The sequence below is a fragment of the Aotus nancymaae genome, unplaced genomic scaffold (assembly GCF_030222135.1).
Source record: "Aotus nancymaae isolate 86718 unplaced genomic scaffold, 86718_ANA_hifiasm-v0.15.2.pri h1tg000059l, whole genome shotgun sequence".
NCBI lineage: Eukaryota > Metazoa > Chordata > Mammalia > Primates > Aotidae > Aotus > Aotus nancymaae.
Genome location: NW_026988473.1, coordinates 16,689,277 through 16,712,036, shown reverse-complemented (window position 1 = coordinate 16,712,036; position 22,760 = coordinate 16,689,277). Strand labels below are relative to the sequence as shown.

The 22,760-nt window shown below is 48.0% G+C and overlaps 1 protein-coding gene across 5 annotated transcripts in view; it reads left to right on the top strand.

Moving 5' to 3' along the window:
- PRDM11 (PR/SET domain 11) overlaps window positions 1–22,541 on the top strand; it is an 89,421-nt gene extending 66,880 nt beyond the window's left edge. For 3 of the 5 annotated variants that reach the window (XM_012452418.3, XM_064364995.1, XM_064364996.1), the window contains 3 exons: window positions 7,067–7,254; window positions 11,728–12,354; window positions 13,512–22,541. In XM_012452418.3, the coding sequence (XP_012307841.1) occupies window positions 7,067–7,254; window positions 11,728–12,354; window positions 13,512–15,676 (2,980 nt within the window). In that variant the 3' untranslated portion in view covers window positions 15,677–22,541. The remainder of the gene's footprint in view (window positions 1–7,066; window positions 7,255–11,727; window positions 12,355–13,511) is intronic. The other 2 variants (XR_001107504.3, XM_012452419.3) reach the window with 2 other exon arrangements.
- Window positions 22,542–22,760: the final 219 nt, after the last annotated feature.

Sequence of the window (22,760 nt, the reverse complement as noted above, 5' to 3'; positions counted from 1 at the left end):
ATTCTCTTTCTTCGTTTCCTGTGAAAACCCCAAGGCCCCCAAAGCAGGGGTTAGATGATTAAGGAAAAGCATGTTGGCGAGAAGGGCTCGCGTGCCCCTTGATTTTCCTGATTCCATAGAGCTCCCAGATTCCCTGTGACCAGCACCATGCAGGCCCTCGGAGGAAAGGCAGGGCACGCATGGGCTTAGGGGATGGAGCATCTGTGCACAAAACCACTCAGTTATATTTTCTTTCTCTGTTATTCAAAAATGAGGTGTTGCTAAGTCAATTTTACCTTTTGTTCCCTAAAAGTAAGTGAGAAGTTCTGAAAAAACAATCGCCATTTCTGTCAGGAGGCTCCAGAAGGGTCAGGGGCTGTCCATGTGCCAGTGTTCTTCAGGGGCCACCTGGAGGCATGACCCTCCCCGCCAGTCCAGGTGTCTATCTGTCTGGCACTGTCAAGACTCTGCCCACCTAGATCTGAGGCTTCTCAAAGTAACCGAAGCTGCCTCTTCCCCCAAGAGGAAGCCTCCTCACCTGTGCATTGCCCTGGCTTACTGCCAATCCCAGAGAGCTTCTCCCTGGCAGGAAATCCCCAAGTCTTGAACACAGATCCCCTTTCTAGAAGGTTCTAACCTACTTTTAGCCTCTTGAAATCCAGGCCATCCTCTGCAGTTGTTGGCCAAAAAAGCATGGCCAGAGAAATGGAGGACTGCCTGATTTTCGAGAGATGCAAAGATGCCATGAAACCTTTCCCAGGGCCTTCTTCCCTAGGGTCAATGTATGAAGCAGTGACTGGCTGGCCACTCTCTCTGTTTTTGGGGAGGGAAGGGGCCAAATTGGAAGCTGTAAAACTCAAACAGAAGTCAGAGCAAAAGGGCCAGTAAGGACTTGTCAACTTGGGATGGAAAAGATTTCAGTTTCTGTTCCTTGGCTTCGGTGGGGATTGTGGGGCTAGCACCTTAAAACAGGAAGAGGAAACTTGGGTGAGTGACAGAAATGACTGGGGAGAGGGAGGCCTCTAGCCATGACTAGGTGACCACCTGGGCGGTGGATGCATGACCTAAAGCCCCTCCTAGCCCGGAGATTTATGCATATGAGAACACAAAGCCCAGCCTCTTCTCAGTCTGTCTTTTCCTAGTTCTGCTTCCCTACCTGGGGCAGCTTCCTTTCTGTTGAAAAGATACCCACTAAGCAGTAATGTCTGTGCCTGGCCTAGTCAAGCCCCTCCAACGAAATGGCTGCCCCATGAGTTATGTTCTCTTTTGAGTTGGAACCAATAGTCATGTCCTGACCCAGCTAGAAAATATGGTACACTTGATAAGATACAGCGGGTGAGATCTGAGAATTGTTGTCTTACTATTTGTCTATGTGGTCCCCAAGGTCAGCGGGGAGGTTGGAATAAAAACAATCCAGTATCATCATGATAGGTTTGGTCCAGAGCTCTCCGCTGCTATCTCGGCCTATCCTTTGATTGCTCCAAAGGTCCCAAATTCTGTGAGTTGGAGTTGAAATGCCTCAGTAAGCACTAGCATTTGCAAAACAGCCTCACGAGGCATTGTCTGTGCCTTCTCTCAAGAGGTAGTGACCTGATAATGCCTCAAACCTCCTTGCAAAGAGCTGCTCTGCCACAACGGATAGATTTTGCACCTCCTGGCAGCCTTCCGCTCCTTGGGCAGGGCTTCTGCTTACTGCAGCCATGTAGCGAATGGGACAGGCACAGTTCTTCATAAATGGGTTGTTGTGAATGGGGACAGAAGGGTTCTGGGGAGGGGCTCAAGCCAGCAGGTGTTAAGGCAAAACACGTTAAAAGGGAAGATCTAATTAGAGGTAACAGGTCTGGGGACCTAGCTGGCTCCATTTAGCTTTACCTCTAAAATGATATAACATACACATCTTGTCAGGGGAATGGGTTGTGATTCACCAAGGGTTGCCATATATATCGTATTTCAAATGCTAAGTTTCAGAACAGCCAAATACAACAAAGATCTGAAGCAGTGTTGATTTGCCTTTGAAAATACTCTGTGATCTATACAACGCCTAGAGGTTAGCTTTCCAAATATTGATTCTTGCTGGATAGAAAAAAGACCAGAAGTTGGAAAGAGAAATTGACTTGAGTCTTTCTAAACCTTTTGATACACCCTAGAAGTTGCTCTTTAAATAAATAAATCCCAGGTAGGAATGTATTTCTCATCTAGATTTTTCTCTTGATGCTGAATGTCAGAGGAATAATTCTAGCTTTTAGAGCTTGGTGGCTATTTAGAAACTGGAAGAAAAAAAGGAGAAGACAGTATTCTCCAATCATGATGCTCTGTGATTCAAGTGATTCTTGTGAGAAAAAAAGATGAATGAATGGTTTTCATTTCATATCTGGGAGCAGGAAAGTTTGGAACGACTTGTTTTGTTCCGTGCTAACCGCAAGGTGGATTATTTTTGGATGTCAAATCCTAGACTCTCACTAAATTGGGGACTGGAAATATTTTGCATATTCAGAAGAAATTTCAGCTATTCGGAGAAAAAGCTGACTCACAGTTGTAGAATTGAGATTGGGAATTATTAATTGGAAGCAACTTCTCTCAGCCAGGAGGGTTTCTTTTCCTTTCTCTTAAGTCCTTTGTTAATAACATCGCGACTGGGTGCGTGAAATCACCTTGTGGTCTTCACCACTCGGGGAGAGCGATGCTTATGTCTGATGCTGGTAAGAACACCTATGTGTTGGGGCTAATAGAGAACACAGATCTAGGACAAGATGCAAATTCTGGGGGACCTAAGCACTATGAATCTTGCAAGCCACACCTCCATGGTGGATCCTGTGGCTCGCTTCTCTCAGAAGGCTGAAGCAACCAAAGCTAACATTTGCTCGCCCATCCTCCTTGGTCTCACTCCTTCCAAGGTCTTGCAACATCCTGTTGCCAGAATGGATTGTTCCCTGGACTCCAGTGGTCATCCTTGGAGGGCAGCAGCCTCCTCCCAGTCTCTTCAGATGAGAAGGGCAGGATATAGATGAGGAGCAACTGGTGCCATCCCTGAGACCTCCAGAATGTAGATTTTCCATGCTGCTAGCTGCCACCACTGTCACCTCATACTGGAATTGGCATTCATATATTTATTTTCTTTGTGGGTGTGTTGAGGGTGAGGTGGGTGACAGTAATAGTTGCTTATTGAGGAAAACTTTGTAAGTATGCAAAATTACAAAGATGATCCATCTATAAGGGGTTGTCACTGTTAAAACACTGGTATATTTCCTTCAAGTCGTTTATTGGGGCTTGTTTTTAAAGCATTATTGGAACCACAGTCTAAACACTTCCAGTCCTATTGTTCTCACACTATATTGTTTCAACACCATTTTTCCATATCATAAAAGATTCTTTGAAAACCTTTTTCTTTTTCTATAGATGAATAGCATTCCATTGCATAAATGTAACATCATTTACAAAATCATTTCTGCAGTATTAGACATTTAAATGTTTTGCCTTTGCGCTACTATACACAATGATGCAAGTCAGCATATTGGTATGCCGGGTTTGCATACTTCATCTATATCTTATGTTTCTTTTTTCTTTTTTTTTTTTTTAAAGAAAGAAAGAAAGAAAAAGAAAGAAAGAGAATGAAGAGGAAGAAAAAGGAAGAGAAAGAGAGAGAGAGAATGGGAGTATTGCTTTCTTGCCCAGGCTAGAATGCAGTTTAGTAATGGATATTGAAAACCTCTTTTATACCAATAATTGTACTTAATGATGTAGACAGGAAGGAATAAGGGAAGAAAATAATAAACAAGCAGCCAACCAATATTTCATTTAAACCTATGAAATGCTATGAGATTACTGAGGAGTGATTTACTTCCAATTATATAGTCACTTTTGGAATAGGTGTGAGGTGGTAATGTGTGTTCTGTGTATTTAAAGTGAAGAGTTCTATAAATGTTTATTAAGTTTACTTGTTCCGGGTCTGAGTTCAAGTTCTGGATGTCCTTGTTAATTTTCTGTCTCATTGATCTATAGAATCGTTAGCTCTTCTTGTTACATCGATCCTTTTGCCATTATGTAATGTCCTTCTTTGCCTCTTTTGATCTTTGTTGCTTTAAAGTCTATTTTATCAGAGGCAAGAATTGCATCTCCTACTTTTTATTTATTTGTTTATTTTTACTCTCCGTTTGGTTGGTAAATCTTCCTCCATCCCTTTGTTTTGAGTCTTTATATATCATTGCATGTGAGATGGGTCTGGATGCAGCATACCGATGGGTTTTGGCTTTTTGCCCAATTTGAATATATATGAGTTTAATACTGCCATTTGATGCTAGCTGGCTGTTTTGCCCATTAGTTCGTGTAAATTTTTCATTGTGTTGATGCTCTTTGCTTTTTGATATATTTTTGGAAAGGCTGATATTGGTTGTTCCTTTATATGTATAGTGCTTCTTTCAGAAGCTCTTGTAAAGCAGGCCTGGTGGTGGTGAAATCTCTAAGTACTTGCTTGTTCGCAAAAGATTTAATTTTTCCTTTGCTTGTAAAGCTTAGTTTGGCTGGATATGAAATTCTGGGTTGAAAGTTCTTTTCTTTAAGGATGTTAAATATTGGTCCCCACTCTTTTCTGGCTTGTAGGGTTTCTGCTGAGAGATCTGCTGTAAGTCTGATAGGTTTCCCTTTGTGGGTAACCTGACCTTTCTCTCTGGCTGCCCTTAGTATTTTCTCCTTCATTTCAACCCTAATAAATCTGGCAATTATGTGCCTTGGGGTTGGTCTTCTTGAAGAATATCTTTATGGTGTTCTCTGTATTACCTGGAGTTGAATATTACCCTGCCTTGCTAGGTTGGGAAAGTTTTCCTGAATGATATCCTGAAGAGTATTTTCCAACTTGGATTCATTCTCTTCGTCACATTCAGGTACACCTATCAAACGTAAATTAGGTCTTTTCACATAGTCCCATATTTCCTGGAGACTTTGCTCATTCCTTTTTATCCTTTTTTCTGCATTCTTGTCTTCTCGTTTCATTTCACTGAGCTGGTCCTCGACTTCTGACATCCTTTCTTCTGCTTGATCAATTCGACTGTTTAAACTTGTGCATATTTCACGAAGTTCTCATGTTGTGTTTTTCAGCTCCATCAATTCACTTATATTCCTCTCTAAATTGTCCATTCTCGTTAGTATTTCGTCAAACCTTTTTTCAAGGTTCTTAGTTTCTTTGCATTGGGTTAGAACAAGTTCTTTTAATTCACAGAAGTTTCTTATCACCCACCTTTTGAAACCTGCTTCTGATAATGGAACACACTCGTTCTCCATAAAGGCTTGTTCCGTTGCTGATGAGGAACTGCAATCCCCTGTAGAGGGAGAGGCATTCTGATTTTGAGTATTCTCTGCCTTTTTAGGCTGGTTTCTTCCCTTCATTATATATTTATCCCTCTGTTGTCTTTGTAATTATCGACTTTCTAACTAGGTCTCTGAGCGGACGTCCAACTTGTTGATTCCCAGTACCGAAATCTGAGCAATCCACTGCGCCGGCCAAAACAGCGATGTTAAGATTGATGGTGCTTTTCTGCCCGGGAATCTCCAGACTCTGCACCAAGAACTGCCGCACTGAGGTGGCAGCAAAACCGCCACGCCGGCCACAAGAGTCGCCCTGGCGACCCGTGGGGCTCCTCTGCTGGGAATCTCTTGGTCCGTGAGCAACAAAAATTCGTTTGAAAGTGTGGCGTCCTCTCATTCTCTGCGCTTTCACTGGGAGCTATGATCCCGAGCTGCTAGTGATCAGCCATCTTGGATCTCTCTCTATATATCTTATGTTTCTTGAGCCATATGCCAAATTGTTTTCTAAAGGGTTGCAGTGTTCATTCTGCATCATCAGTACAGGAGACACCTTTCTTATCACCTTTACCAATAAAGATATTATCATCTTTTAGAAATCTGTGCCAATGAGACAATGTACTATGTTGCATTTCTTTTATTAGTGATGCTGAATACTCTTCATTTGTTTATTATCCATTTGAATTCTTCTGTGAATTTTTGTTTCCCCTGGACTTATCCAGATGTAATTCACTGAGCTACACCAATCAGGCAGACTTTGATTTTGTCCCTGGTTTTTGAGACAAACTGTAACATAAAGAAAAGTTGTTTGTGACTACAGATTTCCTAGATGCATGTGTAGCACAGAACTGTGAAACACCAACTAACTTCCTCTTGCCCTCTGATCTGTGCACCTTCGCTCCTTGGCAGGTGTTGCATCATTCCACCTTTTGGAGGTGGGTAGGGTGGTGGACTGAATGTTGCAAATGTCGTTTTGGTGAGAATGCATGAGGGTCATAGATTCTGAGGGTTTGACAGAACTTTGAAGGTTATCTGGGCATTGCCGAGCTGCTGCTTTATATGCCCACAGTAGGAGCCATTAGTTACAGTGGGAAACGTGCATAGGACTCAAAGCTCCATCTCCCATTTATTAGCTGTGTGACTTTGGGCAAGTCACTTGGCCTCTCTGAGCCTCAGTCTCCTTATCTTAAAATCATTTAGTAAGATTAACCAGTGGTTGTCAACCTTTTGTGGTCTCTTATTTACCTTCCTCCCCTGGACCCCCCATTTTTAAAAAAGATTTTCATCTTTAGCATTTATTAATGGATCTCTTGGATACCTTGTCAAATGGGCTATTTCAGCTAGGCTTTGTGAAATACTGGAAACAGTTGAAGGACCCCAGCCTGACCACCATCAGAGGCCCATGGGTATCTGGGAACCCCTGTGTTAAAAGTTACTGAAGAGTAGATGAGATGACTTTTCAGTTCTTCAATCATCTATAATATCTAGTGTTGATATGTTTTCCATATGCTATGAGGCAGGCAGGACAGGGGTCATATCCAGTCTCAGAAAACAGAGATTCTTAGAGGTTTGGAGATGTGCTTGAGGTCCCACAACACAGTGACGTTGGGACAGGGATGGGGTCTGACTGGTGCTGCTTCTCTGGACAGGGCAGCTGCTCTGCCAGTGCTCACACAGGCCCACATGCCTGTGGCCTTCTAACCATCCACACTTGCCCAGCACTGTGCCAGCACCAGCAGGCACTCAACAACAGGTGACCTGTGCATTCTCACCCGTCTCCCCTCGCCCCCAGGTACGTGGTCATATCCCGGGAGGAGAGGGAGCAGAACCTGCTGGCTTTCCAGCACAGTGAGTGCATCTACTTCCGGGCGTGCAGGGACATCCGGCCTGGGGAGTGGCTGCGGGTCTGGTACAGCGAGGACTACATGAAGCGCCTGCACAGCATGTCCCAGGAAACCATCCACCGCAACCTGGCCAGAGGTGAGTGCCACGCTCCATGCCGGCTGCACCCACCACTGATCCCTGGGGCAGGCCTCGAGAGCTTCTTCTGGGGCTTCCTAAGAAAACCAATGGGAAATACAGTTGCCAGCAATGGGAAGACTCAAAGTGATTCCGGGGAACAGACAGTCGAGATCTGAGCAGCAGCTCTGGGTGGAGCAGGGGCCACCCCAGCTTGTTCTCTTCCCCTAGAAATAGTCTCAGAAACCCTTAACACACACATTTCACAGTATCCATGACAGAGACAAGCCCCCAAAGCCAAGCAAGTATGTTTAATCAAAATGTACCCTATTTTCCCAACTCCAGTTGATGAAAAGATGTTACAAACTGCCAGGGCCTCAATAATGATCACAATAATAGGTAACATTTACTTAATACTTAATATGTGAAATGCTAGCAATAGTTCAAGGACCCTGCTCTTACCACCATCAGAGGCCTGTGGGTATCTGGGAACCCCTGTGGTTAAAAGTTAGTGAAGAGTAGAAGAGATGACCTTTCAGTGTTTCAATCACCTACAGTATCTGGTGTTGATATATCTCCCATAACCTGTGAGCAGATTTTCTGCATGTTCCCATGTAATCATCACAGCAGCTGTCCCTACGCTGTCACTATGCCTTGAGAATTAGATGGAGTCATGGACATATGGCATTTAGGACAATATCCGGCTCCATCGTTGGAAGCCCTCAGCTATGAAGTTTTAATACTCATGATCCAACACAGATTCTTTTACCCATCTTACAGATGTACAAACTGAATATCAAATGAATACAGTGATTCATCCAGGGCCACCTGGCTAGGAAGGATAGCAGCAGGTTTCTAATCCATATGGGTCTGACTTAAAGATCTAAGTTCTGACCTACAGTGTTATCTGGTGTTCCAGACAAAACCAGTCCCCTCCTTGCTTCTTCCTGGTGTCTCTGCTGCAGTCCTAATGAGATGAGGTGAAAGAACAATCTCTATCAAAAGAAGCAGGTTGGAAGGAGGTGGGAAGGTGACATAAGTGTGGGAAGCTGGGTAGGCTGGGTGTCCATTCAGAAGCAGTTTTAACTACTTCCAGCCCCTAATCCTTGACCTTTTTATTCCATTCTCATCCTGCCCAGGTTAGGCCCTTCTTTCAAGGGTTTCGTTTTTTGTTTTTTGTTTGTTTGTTGTTTTTTGCACTAAAACCACACATCCAAATACCCAGAGTGTATCTGGTGCCAGGAACCAAGGCTGTTCCCAAGCCCCGCCATATTGTGTTCCTGATCAGTCTACTTATTGGAAATAAATCTTCACTTGGAATACGAGGGGAGAAGATGAAAAGGGGGTGGGAGTGACCTATTCAAATTAAGCTATGTTTAAAAGCAAAACACAATAAAGCAAATTGTGGATACTGAGTGCACAGCTGCTGCCTGACTTGGTAAAAGGTATCTGGAGATGATGGGCGGTCAAAGGAGACTCCATAAACATACTCATCTCTTGTGTTCTTTGGGTCTCAGGGTTGGGCACATGTTGGTTTCACTTGGCAAGGTGCGCTTCCATGACGAGGCTGCAGTGGTTTCCATGTGACCTCTGGAGATGCCTCATGTAAAAGTGTCTGATACATAGTAGGGGCTCAAAAAGTCTTTGTTGAATGGATAAAAGAAGAAATGAATGAAGACAACCATGAAGCTTCCCAAAGAATCATAACACTAGAAGAAAAGAAAACCCAGAGAAATCATATCTGAGAACACAGATTTGTCCCTTGGTCATAACCTTCTTGCATTCTTCTGGATTTGTGATGTCCTTTTCTTCCCCCAGTGGTCTTCTCCAGAGCACCTGAAGCTGCATCATCCTCCATGAGCCCTGAGACCACAGGGGACTGCTCAGAGAAGGGCGTGAGCTTTCCGGAGTGGCTCAGAGGAGGCATGTCAGACAGACTTGAAGGGAGATACATCGAAACATATGAAGATACAGGAGGGAAGAGTGTCTGTCCTGGTCAGGTCAAGCAGTAGGAAATAGGAAGGAAATTGAAAGCCACAGTGGGGCAGTTCCACAGCTGTGGGTGGTCTTGGTACTGAAGCCCTTGGGAACAGTCATGGAGCTCAGTGGCTTTTTAATGGGTGCCTCTGTAGCCTGTAGCTTCAGCAGACTCTGGGTACTTTTAGTGTTGTCCCAGATTGGTGTGCCAGTGCTGCTCTGGAAGGGAGATCCCCTATGCCCAATCACTCATGGTCTTACATAGAAGGAGGTTTCTTTGTAATTGGAGGGTGGCACCCTGATGGAGGCCAGAGCATGAATTATTAGTTCTTATTAAGTAGAGATATTGGTTGTTGCAAGTAGTCTTCCTGAAGAGAGTGTAAACTATTCCTCTGTGGTTACCATTTAAGAAGAGATTGCATCTAAAGCTCACATTCAAACAATTCATGTTATTTGAACTACTTTGTGTCATTAATTTACTTTGAGGTTTTCTTTTCCATATTGTATGGAGGCTTTGGAAGCAAGTTCATGAAGCTTAAAGGTCTGTTTTGGCCCATAGATTTTTTGGGAAGCCTAAGGTCTACAAAGATCTCCTGCTCATCCTAAGAAATTTAAGCAATGTTGTTTCCAAACAATGATGAGGAATCTCTGGTGATTTGTAGGCTTGACCTCCCGACGTCCTCAGCTGTTTGCTGCCTGATTGTCCCCTGGGAAAAGGAAAAGGTGGCCCTTGATTTTTGGAGATTCTCAATGGGCAAGTGACGCATCTGATCTGTAAGACAAACAGGTTGCATTTTCAAGTTATCCCCATCCCTCCCCTTTCTGCAGCTCAGCTGATACAGAAGTGCAGGCTGTGGGGAGCTGCCTGGGTTCCAGAAGCCTTGGAGGTGAAGCTGTTCCTTAAGCATTCATGTGAGGACAGTAAAGGGGGATCCTGAATAGATAACTTCCTTTCCTGCTATAACCTAAAGGAAACCTGGAGTCAAACATGGGGCAGGCACAGCACCCGTGCCAGCTATGGGAAACCAGGCATGGAACCTCTGGATTGTTTATGGTGAACCCTTGGCCTTCATACAGAAGCCTTTGGCAAATGGAGCCATCAGAAGCCTAAGTACAGCTTAGTTCAAGTCATTGTTCAGGGGCACATCACCCAGGGCTCCTGCTCCTGGTCTAGGAAACCTTTGAGATTGCTGAGTTCCATAGGCTGCTTTCAGGACCCTCTGAGGACTGAAGAGATTCCTCTGCCTTTTTAGCATCTCTCACCAGAAGCATCAGCACTTCTGTAGCAGTTTATGAAACTATGTTGGTAATTTTAAAGAATCAGGCTGCGGGGCACCATGGTTCACACCTGTAATCCCAGCACTACAGGAGGCCAAGGTGGGCATATTGCTTGAGCCTAAGAGTTCAAGACCAACCTGGGCAACATGGTGAAACCCTATCTTCACAAAAAGTACAAAAATTAGGGTGTGATGGCATGCGTCTGTAGTCCCAGCTACTTGGGAGGCTAAGGTGGGAGGATCACTTGAGCCTGGAAGGTGGAGGCTGCATGAGCACCACTGCCCTCCAGCCTGGACAACAGAGTGAGTCTCTGTCTCAAAAAATAAAAATTAAAAACAAGGAATCAGGCTAAAAAAAATTATTTTTTTGAAACAATTGAAAGTAATTGTTTGAAACAAAGTCTTTGAAACAGTTGAAAGTAATTCAAAGTGAATTGAAGTAATTCACATTATAGAAAGAAATAGACAAGGAAATGTCCTTTGAATTGCCAGGTAAGGAGATGCAGCTGTATTTCCGGACTGCTTTGGGTCCCTGTGGCTACCTTGTCCTTTATCTTGTTGGAGGCAGCCATGTTGGAGCCCTCAGTGCTGTAGGTCTCCTTGTCATCCCCTTTCTTCCATCCTTAGTCTAACCAAAGAAGTTCAGATCCTACTTTCTCACATGTTCCTAGTCTGCTGATTACCGGGAGAATTAGAAAGGACAGTTGCCATAGAATGGACTTTGCCTTAAGTGAGCTGTCTCCAGAGCAACGAGGGAGAAGGAAGGAGTGAGGCCTGTGGTGTTTCACATGTACCTTTTACCAAGTCGAAGCAGCCATCTTGTCATTGCTAGGGCTCGGGGGAAGCTACAAAGGTTGGGGGAATTGATACTCACTTGGCTCTGAGGTATGTTCCCACCACCCAGTGTGATTGGGTGGGATGTTGTCTTCTAGGGTCATAGGAAAGACCATTCAATTACTCTCCCCTACAGATTTCTCTTAACTTATAACCATAGAGCTTGTAGACATGAGGCTTCTTTGAAACTGTCTTTATAAAAGGCCTTTCCACTGTTCAGGTACTGTGAGTCTAACTTTTATGATCCACCAAGTGATTCACCTCTCCCCTTTGCAACACCTGCCCCACAAGCCCAGAGCTAGGGGGATGTGTCAGGCAACCTAACAGGAGGCCTGCTTTGTTTTCTGTTGGTTTCTCCAATTTGGGGGTTTTCCCCACTTCCTTACACCCTGGTTTTCCTTCCTAGGAGAGAAGAGGTTGCAGAGGGAGAAGTCTGAGCAGGCTCTGGATAACCCAGAAGACCTGAGGGGTCCCATTCATCTCCCTGTGCTGAGACAGGGCAAAAGTCCCTACAAGCGTGGCTTTGATGAAGGGGACGTACAACCCCAAGCCAAGAAGAAGAAAATTGACCTGATTTTCAAGGATGTTCTGGAGGCCTCACTGGAATCTGCAAAGGTGGAAGCCCACCAGTTGGCCCTGAGCACCTCACTGGTCATCAGGAAAGTCCCCAAGTACCAGGATGATGCCTACAGTCGGCGTGCAACGACCATAACCCATGGTGTGCAGAATGTAGGCCGGACCCAGGGGGAGGGGGACTGGAAGGTCCCCCAGGGGGTCTCCAAAGAGCCGGGCCCACTGGAAGATGAAGAAGAGGAGCCTTCATCATTCAAGGCCGACAGTCCCGCCGAGGCCTCCCTTGCATCTGACGCTCATGAACTTCCCACCACCTCTTTTTGCCCTAACTGTATTCGCCTAAAGAAGAAGGTCCGGGAGCTCCAGGCAGAATTAGACATGCTTAAGTCTGGGAAACTTCCTGAGCCCCCTGTATTGCCACCGCAGGTACTGGAGCTCCCAGAGTTCTCGGACCCTGCAGGTAAGTTGTCTTGGATGAGATTATTGTCGGAGGGCAGAGCACGCAGTGGGCTGTGTGGAGGGTAGCCTAAAGCTTTCTATGGAAACCACCTTCTGGGAAACCTGAGGAGTGTAACGCGGAGGCGGCCACCTCTGTGGGTGGGAGCCCAGGTCCTCAGTGCCTCTGGCGGGCCCGTCCGCAGCTCTGCCAGGGGCTCCATGTGTTGCCCTTGTATCCTCCTTCTCAATAAAGGAAGTTCCGCTGCAGAAGGGGTGTGTGCTGTGTTCTTGACCTGTTGCCTTTCTCTGGTGGTCCTACTGGTGTCTTACCCCAAAGCCCAACTTCTAAACCCAGTCTCTCTCTCTCCTCAGTCCCAAGCAGGGTATCCCACTGGAGAGATCTCATGGCTCCCCAAAATTAGTCCAGGACCACGGCCTTGTTCTTCTCTTCCTGGATCTCTGTTCTGCCACACATGGTCCCTGTTCCCCTGCCTGGAGTTCTAGAAGGATGGAGAGTGAGGGGATCCAGGCCATTCACCTGCATGGCTTTGCCCTAGTCTGTTGGCTGTCTGGATCTCTAGAGTTGATCGACAACTAGGGAGATTTTCTAGTTCACATCTGCAGCTGAGGGAGACTGTTTACACAGCGCCTCCTCTTTTAACCACATCCCTTAGCTCAAAATGAGGTGTTTTTTGTATTTAAAGCATGCATCTAAACTAAACTGCACTTTGATCCTGAAATCACTTGAGGCCATATCCAACCTGCAATTCTTCACATTAGTGGAGGGCAAATGAATCCCAAGTCCTTGATACATAACTTTAGAATGTGTGATGTGCTTTTCCCCCTCCTCAGATCTACTCTCCTAGCTTGTGCTGTCCAGTTGACAGGGGGCATTTAGATCCCTCAAGCACCCACACATGGAGGGCAAGGACAGGCAGCCTGGAGCCTGGCAGAGGTGACAGAAGGCCACCGTGGACAATCCACAGAGAGTAAAAGTCACATGGGCGAGCAGGAGTGCTCATAAACTAATTCTCGGCTGGGATTCAATCTGTCATAGGCTTCCACGGACCTCTGTTTCCCACGGTGTGGCACCTACCTTCCAGGAGTGTTTCCTGTGAATTTTGGAAAAGCCCATTTTTCCCACCAGGTATAAATGTTTCTTTCCCATTTGTTTTTCAGCCTCAGAGAGCATGGTCTCTGGCCCTGCCATCATGGAGGACGATGACCAGGAAGTCGATTCGGCAGATGAATCTGTCTCCAACGATATGATGACTGCAACAGATGAGCCCTCCAAGATGTCGTCTGCCACCGGGCGCCGAATCCGGCGCTTTAAGCAGGAATGGCTGAAGAAGTTCTGGTTCCTGCGGTACTCCCCGACCCTCAATGAGATGTGGTGCCACGTCTGCCGCCAGTACACGGTGCAGTCCTCACGCACCTCGGCCTTCATCATCGGCTCCAAGCAGTTTAAGATTCACACTATCAAACTGCACAGCCAGAGCAACCTGCACAAGAAGTGCCTGCAGCTGTATAAGCTCCGCATGCACCCGGAGAAGACAGAGGAGATGTGTCGTAACATGACCCTGCTCTTCAACACCGCCTACCACCTGGCCCTGGAGGGCAGGCCCTACCTGGACTTCCGGCCCCTGGCGGAGCTGCTGAGGAAGTGTGAGCTCAAGGTGGTGGACCAGTACATGAACGAGGGAGACTGCCAGATCCTCATCCATCACATCGCCCGGGCCCTGCGGGAAGACCTGGTGGAGCGCATCCGCCAGTCGCCTTGCCTCAGCATCATCCTGGATGGGCAGAGCGACGACCTGCTGGCCGACACGGTGGCTGTCTACGTTCAGTACACCAGCAGCGACGGGCCCCCGGCCACAGAGTTCCTGTCCCTGCAGGAGCTGGGGTTCTCTAGCACAGAAAGCTATCTCCAGGCGCTTGACCGGGCCTTCTCGGCCTTGGGCATCCGGTTGCAGGATGAAAAGCCAACCGTGGGCTTGGGGGTAGACGGGGCCAACATCACAGCCAGCCTCCGGGCCAGCATGTTCATGACGATCCGCAAGACCCTGCCCTGGCTACTGTGCCTGCCCTTCATGGTGCACCGGCCCCACCTGGAGATCCTGGATGCCATCAGCGGGAAGGAGCTCCCATGCCTGGAGGAGCTGGAGAACAACCTGAAGCAGCTGCTGAGCTTCTACCGCTACTCGCCGCGCCTCATGTGCGAGCTGCGATCTACAGCGGCCACCCTCTGTGAGGAGACAGAGTTCCTGGGGGACATCCGGGCGGTGCGGTGGATCATCGGCGAGCAGAACGTCCTCAACGCCCTCATCAAGGACTACCTGGACGTGGTAGCTCATCTCAAGGAGGTCAGCAGCCAGACCCAGCGGGCAGATGCCTCGGCCATTGCCCTGGCCCTGCTGCAGTTCCTCATGGACTACCAGTCCATCAAGCTCATCTACTTCCTGCTGGACGTGATTGCTGTGCTCTCACGCCTGGCCTACGTCTTCCAGGGCGAGTACCTGCTGGTGTCCCAGGTGGATGACAAGATCGAGGAGGCCATCCAGGAGATCAGCCGTCTGGCTGACTCCCCGGGAGAATACCTGCAGGAGTTTGAGGAAAACTTCCGAGAGAGCTTCAATGGGATCGCCATGAAGAACCTCAGGGTGGCTGAAGCCAAGTTCCAGTCCATCAGGGAGAAGATCTGCCAGAAGACCCAGGTCATCCTGGCTCAGAGGTTCGACTCCCGCAGCCGGATCTTTGTGAAGGCCTGCCAGGTATTCGACCTGGCTGCCTGGCCCAGGAGCAGCGAGGAGCTGATGACCTATGGCAAGGAGGATATGGTGCAGATATTTGATCACCTGGAGGCCATCCCGACCTTTTCCCGGGATGTCTGTAGGGAAGGGCTGGACCCCCGGGGCAGTCTGCTGATGGAATGGCGAGAACTCAAGGCAGATTACTACACCAAAAATGGCTTCAAAGACCTGATCAGCCACATTTGCAAGTACAAACAGAGGTTTCCACTCTTGAACAAGATCATCCAGGTTCTTAAAGTCCTCCCCACTTCCACCGCTTGCTGCGAGAAAGGCCGCAACGCCCTCCAGCGAGTTCGCAAAAACCACCGCTCCCGCCTGACCCTGGAGCAGCTTAGCGACCTGTTGACAATCGCTGTAAACGGACCGCCAATTGCCAATTTTGATGCCAAGCGAGCCCTGGACAGCTGGTTTGAGGAGAAGTCGGGGAACAGTTACGCACTGTCCGCAGAGGTCCTCAGCAGGATGTCCGCGCTGGAGCAGAAGCCAGCGCTACAGACCGTGGACCACGGGGTGGAGTTTTACCCTGACCTTTAGGGAGCTGGCGCTGCAGAGTTCACGAAGCTATTGAATATTTTTTTAATCTATACTCATAAGCTTTGATATATTATATAAATATATATTATATTATATTATATATATATATAAACCCACACTGAAAATTTTTAAAAACCAAGGTGACGCGTCCACCAGAAGCCACTGGGAGCTTTCAGAAAGGAAAAATGTTGGAAACTGACTCTTGTCTACAAAATTTGGCAGCTGCAACATACGTGGCAACTCATTTTCACTCACAGAAGCACGTGCTGGGGCCACCTGTGTTCCCAACTTACTGTCCACCAACAGCATAAGCTAAAATGACAGGTCTCTGTCATCACCTTTAGGTAGCTCATTTTGTTTATGTTTTCATTTGCGGGTGGCGGGGCTTTGGGTGTGGGTTTATGTTCTTGCCTTTTCTTTTTTCATTTGGTTTTATGATGGGAGGGAGGTCCTTGGCCTCCTCATTGACATTCTGGTCAAAGGTCTCGGACTTAAGCCGGGATGGGTTGTGTGTCTGGATTGGGGGGTTTGACCTTTCTCCCTCCCCGTCTAACTTCAGCTCGAGATCTTTTTTTTATTCGTTTCCTGATGAGGGTTCCTTCACTGTCCTACAAACAAAAGTGTCGGTCAAACTGTGACACCACCACACCTCACCTCTGTTGCCTCGTCCATCCCTGGGATGTGGATCCCTTCCTTCCAGCCCCCTGGAAACTACGATATTACCCATTATACTGAAGGCAAGATTGCCTCACCGCCGAGCTTGAAATCCTGGGAAAGGGAGAAGGGGTGAGCTTTTAGCATTCCTGTTTTTACGAGGTGGAGGATAAATAATACAATTCCATTCCGATCCAGGGCTTTTGGGGAGATGAAGAGCCAAGAAGTCCAGGCCCCTATAAGGGAGTGATTTTTGGCTAAAAAAAAAAAAAGAAGAAGTAAAATGAAAAGTACGTATTCAATTTACATGAATTATTTATACTCTGTCTTTATAATCATATCATGTGTTGAGGGTATTTTTTTTCCTTTAATAATTTTTTTTTCCTTTAATAAGAAATGCCTGCTAAAGTTCAGTGGCAGGAGGTGTCAATGCAAATTGTGCCCTGAGTTCTGCATAACTCAAATGAGAGTCTCTAGAGATGTGGTCCTCCTTTTGCAGCAAGGCTGATAACATGCTCCATGGTCATAGGAAACTGGGGAATGTGTCTCTCTGCCTATAAACTCTTCCTTTTTTGACCAGGGTAGAGATGTCCTAAAGGAAAGGAGAAAAGAAGAGAGGACTCTCAAGGCATCAGCCTACACACATACACACACACACACACACACAATCACAATATACAATATAAGCTTTAGAAATAGCCACTTGCCTACTCCCTGGGGCAAGTAGTGGTTTAAGCTAGAGGAGTCTGATCAATGCTCTTTCATTCATTTAACTACCGGTATACCTCGCAAGGGAGTTTTCAAAAATGTGCGTGAGCTGTTAAAAACTTCTGTTCATGTTTCTACATCCGATTTATGCATAGTTTGTATGCAGAGATCTTATCACGTGGATGCAGGTCATTTTGAGGGGCGGGAGGAAGATCTGAATTATATACATGTGGTCAGTTCTGCTGAGAGCTTCCCCTCTTGGTTGGTGTGATCTGGCCGCAGGCAAGGCCCCAATGTCTCCAGCCTGCTTGGTTCAGACATTACAAAACTGTGGTGGCTTCCTTCCTTCTTGGTTGATCTTGTCTCTGAGGCCTCATGCCACCGTTGAGAACCATAGTGGAAATGTCATCAACACTGAACATGTTATAGCCCCTTCCTGGTCCTGCCAGTCCCTTCCCCTTCACCCCCATGGTCTTGGTGCTAAGATAACTTTAGAATCATTGCTGCTAGTCAATAGCTTTTCATTATATAAATATATTATATATATATTATATATTATTTTTGAAACATTTTTGTTTGTTTTTAACAGTGATGTAGCATGTTAAAAAACAAAAAAACTGGGTTCCTCCAACTGTCCCACTGCCAGGCCTCATATGCTGCCTTCTTCAACAAATCAATGCACCCCTGCCTGGTGACATCCAACCCACCTCCCACCCCAGATGCACACATACTTCCCCACCCTCCTCCGAGCAAGAAGACAGTTAGCAGGAACTAGCAAGGAAAGGCTGAAAGCCCCTTTCTGAAGCTTTGAGATTTCCAGCCCCGTTCCACTTCCCACTTTAAACTGCTATCTCCCTCCATCCGTTCCTCTCATCAGGGTCTAAAACTAACTGTGGTCAAGTGGGAGCTGTTGCAAAGCCCCAGGTCCCACCTGGCCCAGCCCTAGCCTCGGGACTTCCTCTCCCCTCACACACGCAAACTGCTGTGTCGTCACTGAACATTGCAGAGACTAAGAAATGTTGAGGGCAGAGATGGCTGGCAAGGCAGGGCTTGGTGAGGACAGAAACAGTAGGTTGAGATCCTTTCTTCCAGCCAATAGTTGCCTTACACCTTACCTTGGGTAATGGGTAGGGAGGAGCAGAATAAGACCCTTATTCATTTGAAAACCAGGAAGAGAGAACCAGTGTCTGCCTAAGCACCTAGTCAGTCGGGGCTGGACTTTTTCCTCTCAAAAGATCATGGTCAAAATCAGCTAAAATCTTCAGCTAGATGGGGAAAAGCTTATGGGGCAGTGCCAGTGCCTACCCTGTAGCTCCTGAGAAAGCTAGGAACAGGTGACCCGCCTCTGGCCTAGCAGAATGAGCTGCTATGCGTAGCACGTGGCTGCAGGGGTGACCTCCTGCACCGGCCACCAGACCTTGGAAAAGCTAAGCTCTCAGATGGTCTTAAAGTTAGGTTAGGACACCCCTAAAACTCTGGGTGCTTGTGGCTTCTGCTGAATTTAGCCATGCCAGGGCTATGGCAGGCACTCTGTAGGCCACATGGCCATGGGACAGGGAATAATTTGGGTGATACACCACTGCAATTTACATGGGGTCTCTTCTCAGCTTGGATGCTCCCTGGGAGGCCCAGTGCATCTGTCCTGTGAACTCTGCATGTGGTTACCCGTGATTTCTGTTGTTGGCGTTGCTCACTCTCCTGCTTGCTTGAGAAAGACTTGGGTTGATAGGACACTCAGGGTCTAGCCCAGGGACCCCTATGCTTGGCTAACATAGTCTCCCCTTGATGGATATACAGAACTGTGGAAAGGAAGTTGGTGCATCTCATATGTGGTTGCTTCAAACAAGACAGAGCCCTTTAAGGCTTAGGAGTGATGACTACAGGCTTAGAATGAAATGCGTCTCTGGGGCCAAGACTTGGCATAACTGGGCTGGCTAATTAGTGACTTTCTTTGGCTCATGGAGATGGTGGGAAGTGAGATCAACCTCGAGGCCTAGGTTTGTGGCCAATTGTGCCAAGGAAACACCTGGCAGAGCCTGGGAGCCGGGGCCCTTATGAGTAACATGGTCTGCTTTTCCTTCATGGAGAATAAAGCGAAAAATCCATTGCCATCTAGTATCTGTGAAACATGAGGACAGCCCAGCCACGTCTGTGACTCTTGTCATGTCAGAATCCCCTGCCTGGTTGAATATGAATCCAGGCATCAAAAACAGCAGCCTTATTTAATTTGTTAAATGACTGGCCTATGACTTCTTGTGATGCAGGGCACATCCTCATTTCCCCATCCTCACTTGGGACTGAGAGCAGGCTCAAGCTCTGGGACCCTGGATGGCCAGGTTCAGCGCTGGACCCTGGAATCCATGGCACTTGGGGGTCTCTGACCTTAGCCCCTGCCACATGTTTCCAAGTTGAGTTGTTTTGCTCAATCCACTCCCTTTGAGTTGCTTATGCCAACCCTTTAATTTGGGAAAAGGACCTTGTAATTACTTAAAGTAATGTTTAAATAGTTTCCATTCGTTTGGAGGTGGTGCCAAAAGGGAGAAAACAGGGGAAAGCATGCAGAAGGCTGGAGAGGTTGGCTGAGAGCCTGCCGTGGGCCCAGAGCCCTGGCCCAGCCTGCGCTGAGGGGCTGGTGCCATGCTACCTGCTCACCTGGAGCCTGAAGGGACCCAGGAGGCGGCCTGAGGGGTTGAAATATAACTTCCCTCTTCTGGATCCCCCCTCATTTTCCCTTCTACCCACTCTAGGAATGGGAGTTCTAGACCGAGGTCTGCTTTTGGCTTTCAGTCTGGGTTGATTTCCAAGTAGAATTTGTGCTTTTTCTTGGCCCGTACGTCCAACTTTGGCAGAAGGCACTGAACTCGTGCCCCCTTCCTGCTTCAAGAGGCAGATCTAGCCAGGCCAGGCTGGAACAGCTGAAACAGGCAGGCCAGGCCTCCTCAGACAAGAAAGGGGTTTTCAGATGGCAGTGGAGCTTGGAACACCCATTCCAGACACCAGTCATCTGGGGAGGTAGTGTTGTGTCATGGGTTCTAGTCTGGCCTCTTCCTCAGTCCTCAGGAGGACTCAAGAGACTGGCACAGCCCTTCTCTGGCTTGGAGGGAAGCCTGTCTCCCACTTGGCAGGGGCCCTTCTCTTGCTGTCTGTTGGTCAGGGTGCTTGAGCTGAATGGATGGTGCTGTGATATTTTTAAGGACCCTTTGAGGCGATCTTTGCATGTTAGCCAGAGGGAGAAAAAGTGCCCTTTTGGGAGGAAAATGGTACGCCCCTCCACTTCCATCTGGCACTCCCCTTCCCCACACCCCCTCAAGTGGTATCGCCCTGGAAATACCTATGCAATCCAGTCTCCCTAGGAGAGAGTGCATGGAAGCAGGGGTATGTGCAGTGTAGAATACAGATGCTACAGCATATATGTTGTATATATGGACATATACAGTACGTATACACACAGAGTAAGAAGAGTAAATCACGTCTATATATCTATAAATAATATCCTATATATTTATACATTTCTATGTTTTAAATAGATATAAAAATAGAGTCTATAGAGCTGGGAGAGCAGTGGGAAGCCTGGCGCTGTGTTGTGCCAAGGGAGGGGGGAGCAGGACCTTTGGAGAGGGAGCCGGGGAAGGCCAGCAGGCAGGACTGGCTGGCAAGGGGGCCTCCTACCGGAGTGTTGGAGAGGAGAGTGGCTGGGTCCCGGCTGGCTCCATGCACTTTCTCTCCTTTTCCACCGGCTTGGTCTGAGGTTGGAAGGAGATACCCCCTGAGCTCCAGCTGAGGTGCCCCCTACCTCTCCCCACCCCCACAGCCTACGCTTAGGCGGTCACTGCTGCTTGGCAGTAGGACATGGTCTCTGACCCCTGGTGGAGGGACCACTGCACAAACTCCTCCAATACCCTCCCACACCAGGACTGAGCAGCATCGGTAACAATAGGAAAGGTGCAAACTGGATCGAGAGCTGGTCCAGGAAAGATACCGCCCCTGCCCTCTTAGATGCTTCTGCTGCCCTTAGTGGCCGAGCCCCTGAAGTGCAGCCGTCCTGGCCTCCCTTGCCTGCCCTGCTCAGCCACTGTCAGGGGGTGAGGATGAGGACACTGCTGCCCACCATCCAGAGGCTTTCTGGCCAGGGTAGGGGCCATCAGCTAGCAGGAAACGGTGGGAGAGACATATCTGCACACTCATAAATTCAATGGCAACTCCAGTCCAGAAGCAGGGCTCTGGCCCAGCCCACTCCGCACAGCAGCTTGCTGGCTGTACTCAGGACAATGCTGTTCCCCCTCCCTCACAGAGGCCCTGTGGCCTCCACCCCACTCACGCCGTAACAGGCAGGTTTAGTTCACGTACACTGTTCGCATTCTGTGACTTGAGGCAGAGGCTGAGCCGGGATGCCCTAAGCCCATCCACTTTCATTGGGGAGGGCACCTCCCCGGGTTTATTACCAGCTCCCAGCCCGGGCCAGGCAGGGATGTCTGTGTGTCACGGGGCGAGGGGCGGGCACTTGTGCAAGCTGGCAGCATGACGGAGTTCTTGTGCAGCCCTGACGGGACCCAGAAGCCCATTTGCTTCCAGTCTCCTCTCTCTTGTGTTTTTTCCTCCTGGAGATAGGAGAGAGGGCCTGACCAGGCACCAGATGATGGAGCTTGAGGGCAGCTGCGTGCTCCCTCTCTCCAGACCAGCCTTCCGCTTTTGGGGTCCACAGGGGCACTTGCTCCCATCCTGAGCCTCCTCTACCCCTCTCTTGCTCTTCCCCACCATCCTACAAGTACCTCAGTCTCCAGCAGGCTCACCCTTCCACCCGCAGCCCAGGGTGGGTCTGTTCTGCCAATGCCCATCTCCTTGAACCACAGCTAGCTGCCAACTGGGTCTCGGGACACCCTCCAGTACCTGGTTCAAGAGAGGCCAGGCCGGGCCGAGCCTTCTTCCCACTGCAGTGGACCAGACCCACGGCCAGGGGATGGGCATCCCCAGGTAGCAATCCCACAATGCACTGTACCTCAGAGAGAGAGCACGCCAGGGGCACCAAGGGACCGAGCCCTCTGTTCAGAGGAGGACAGCGGTCACAATACTGCTCACCAAAAGACAAAGTCCAGGCTGCCCTCGGGCATCCCTCAGTCTTCACTTTTGTCTCTCCAGAAGAACCAGCAGTCTGATTCCGTCTATTTCAGCCCCCGTCTCTCTCCTCTCCACCCCCACGCTGCTGAACCGTTTTCATGTCAATCACAAAGGAAAAATAAGTGGGGGTGGGGGGAAATACGTAGGAGTCTATTATCACATACGTATTAATATGTTAATACTTTCTTTCTTAAAAAAAGAAAAAACCTCTTGATGTTATTATTTTGCAGACTACGCTTTATAGTACCTGTGTGACGGGACCTAGAACACTGGATACAAATAGAGCTATGTTGGTTTATCATAATATGTACGCAGAAACTTTCCTTTTGTCATATTATCCTTGTAATGTAAGAAGATTGTTAATAAAAGCATTTAAATTTACTCACCACAGTCGAATTGCTGCCTCTTGCCTCTATCCCCAGCCTGTGCTCTGGTTGACATAATGGGCCCGATCACAAGGGCTCGGGTGTCAGGATAGGAGCCTGCCTGCTGCCAGGTTGGAAGGGACTAGAAGAGGCCTCTAGCCCCTTCTTGCTGCTCTCCTCATTCCCCCATTAGAGTCTCCTTCCAGCAAGTAACCTACGTCCCTCGCCCACCAGGCAGGCCA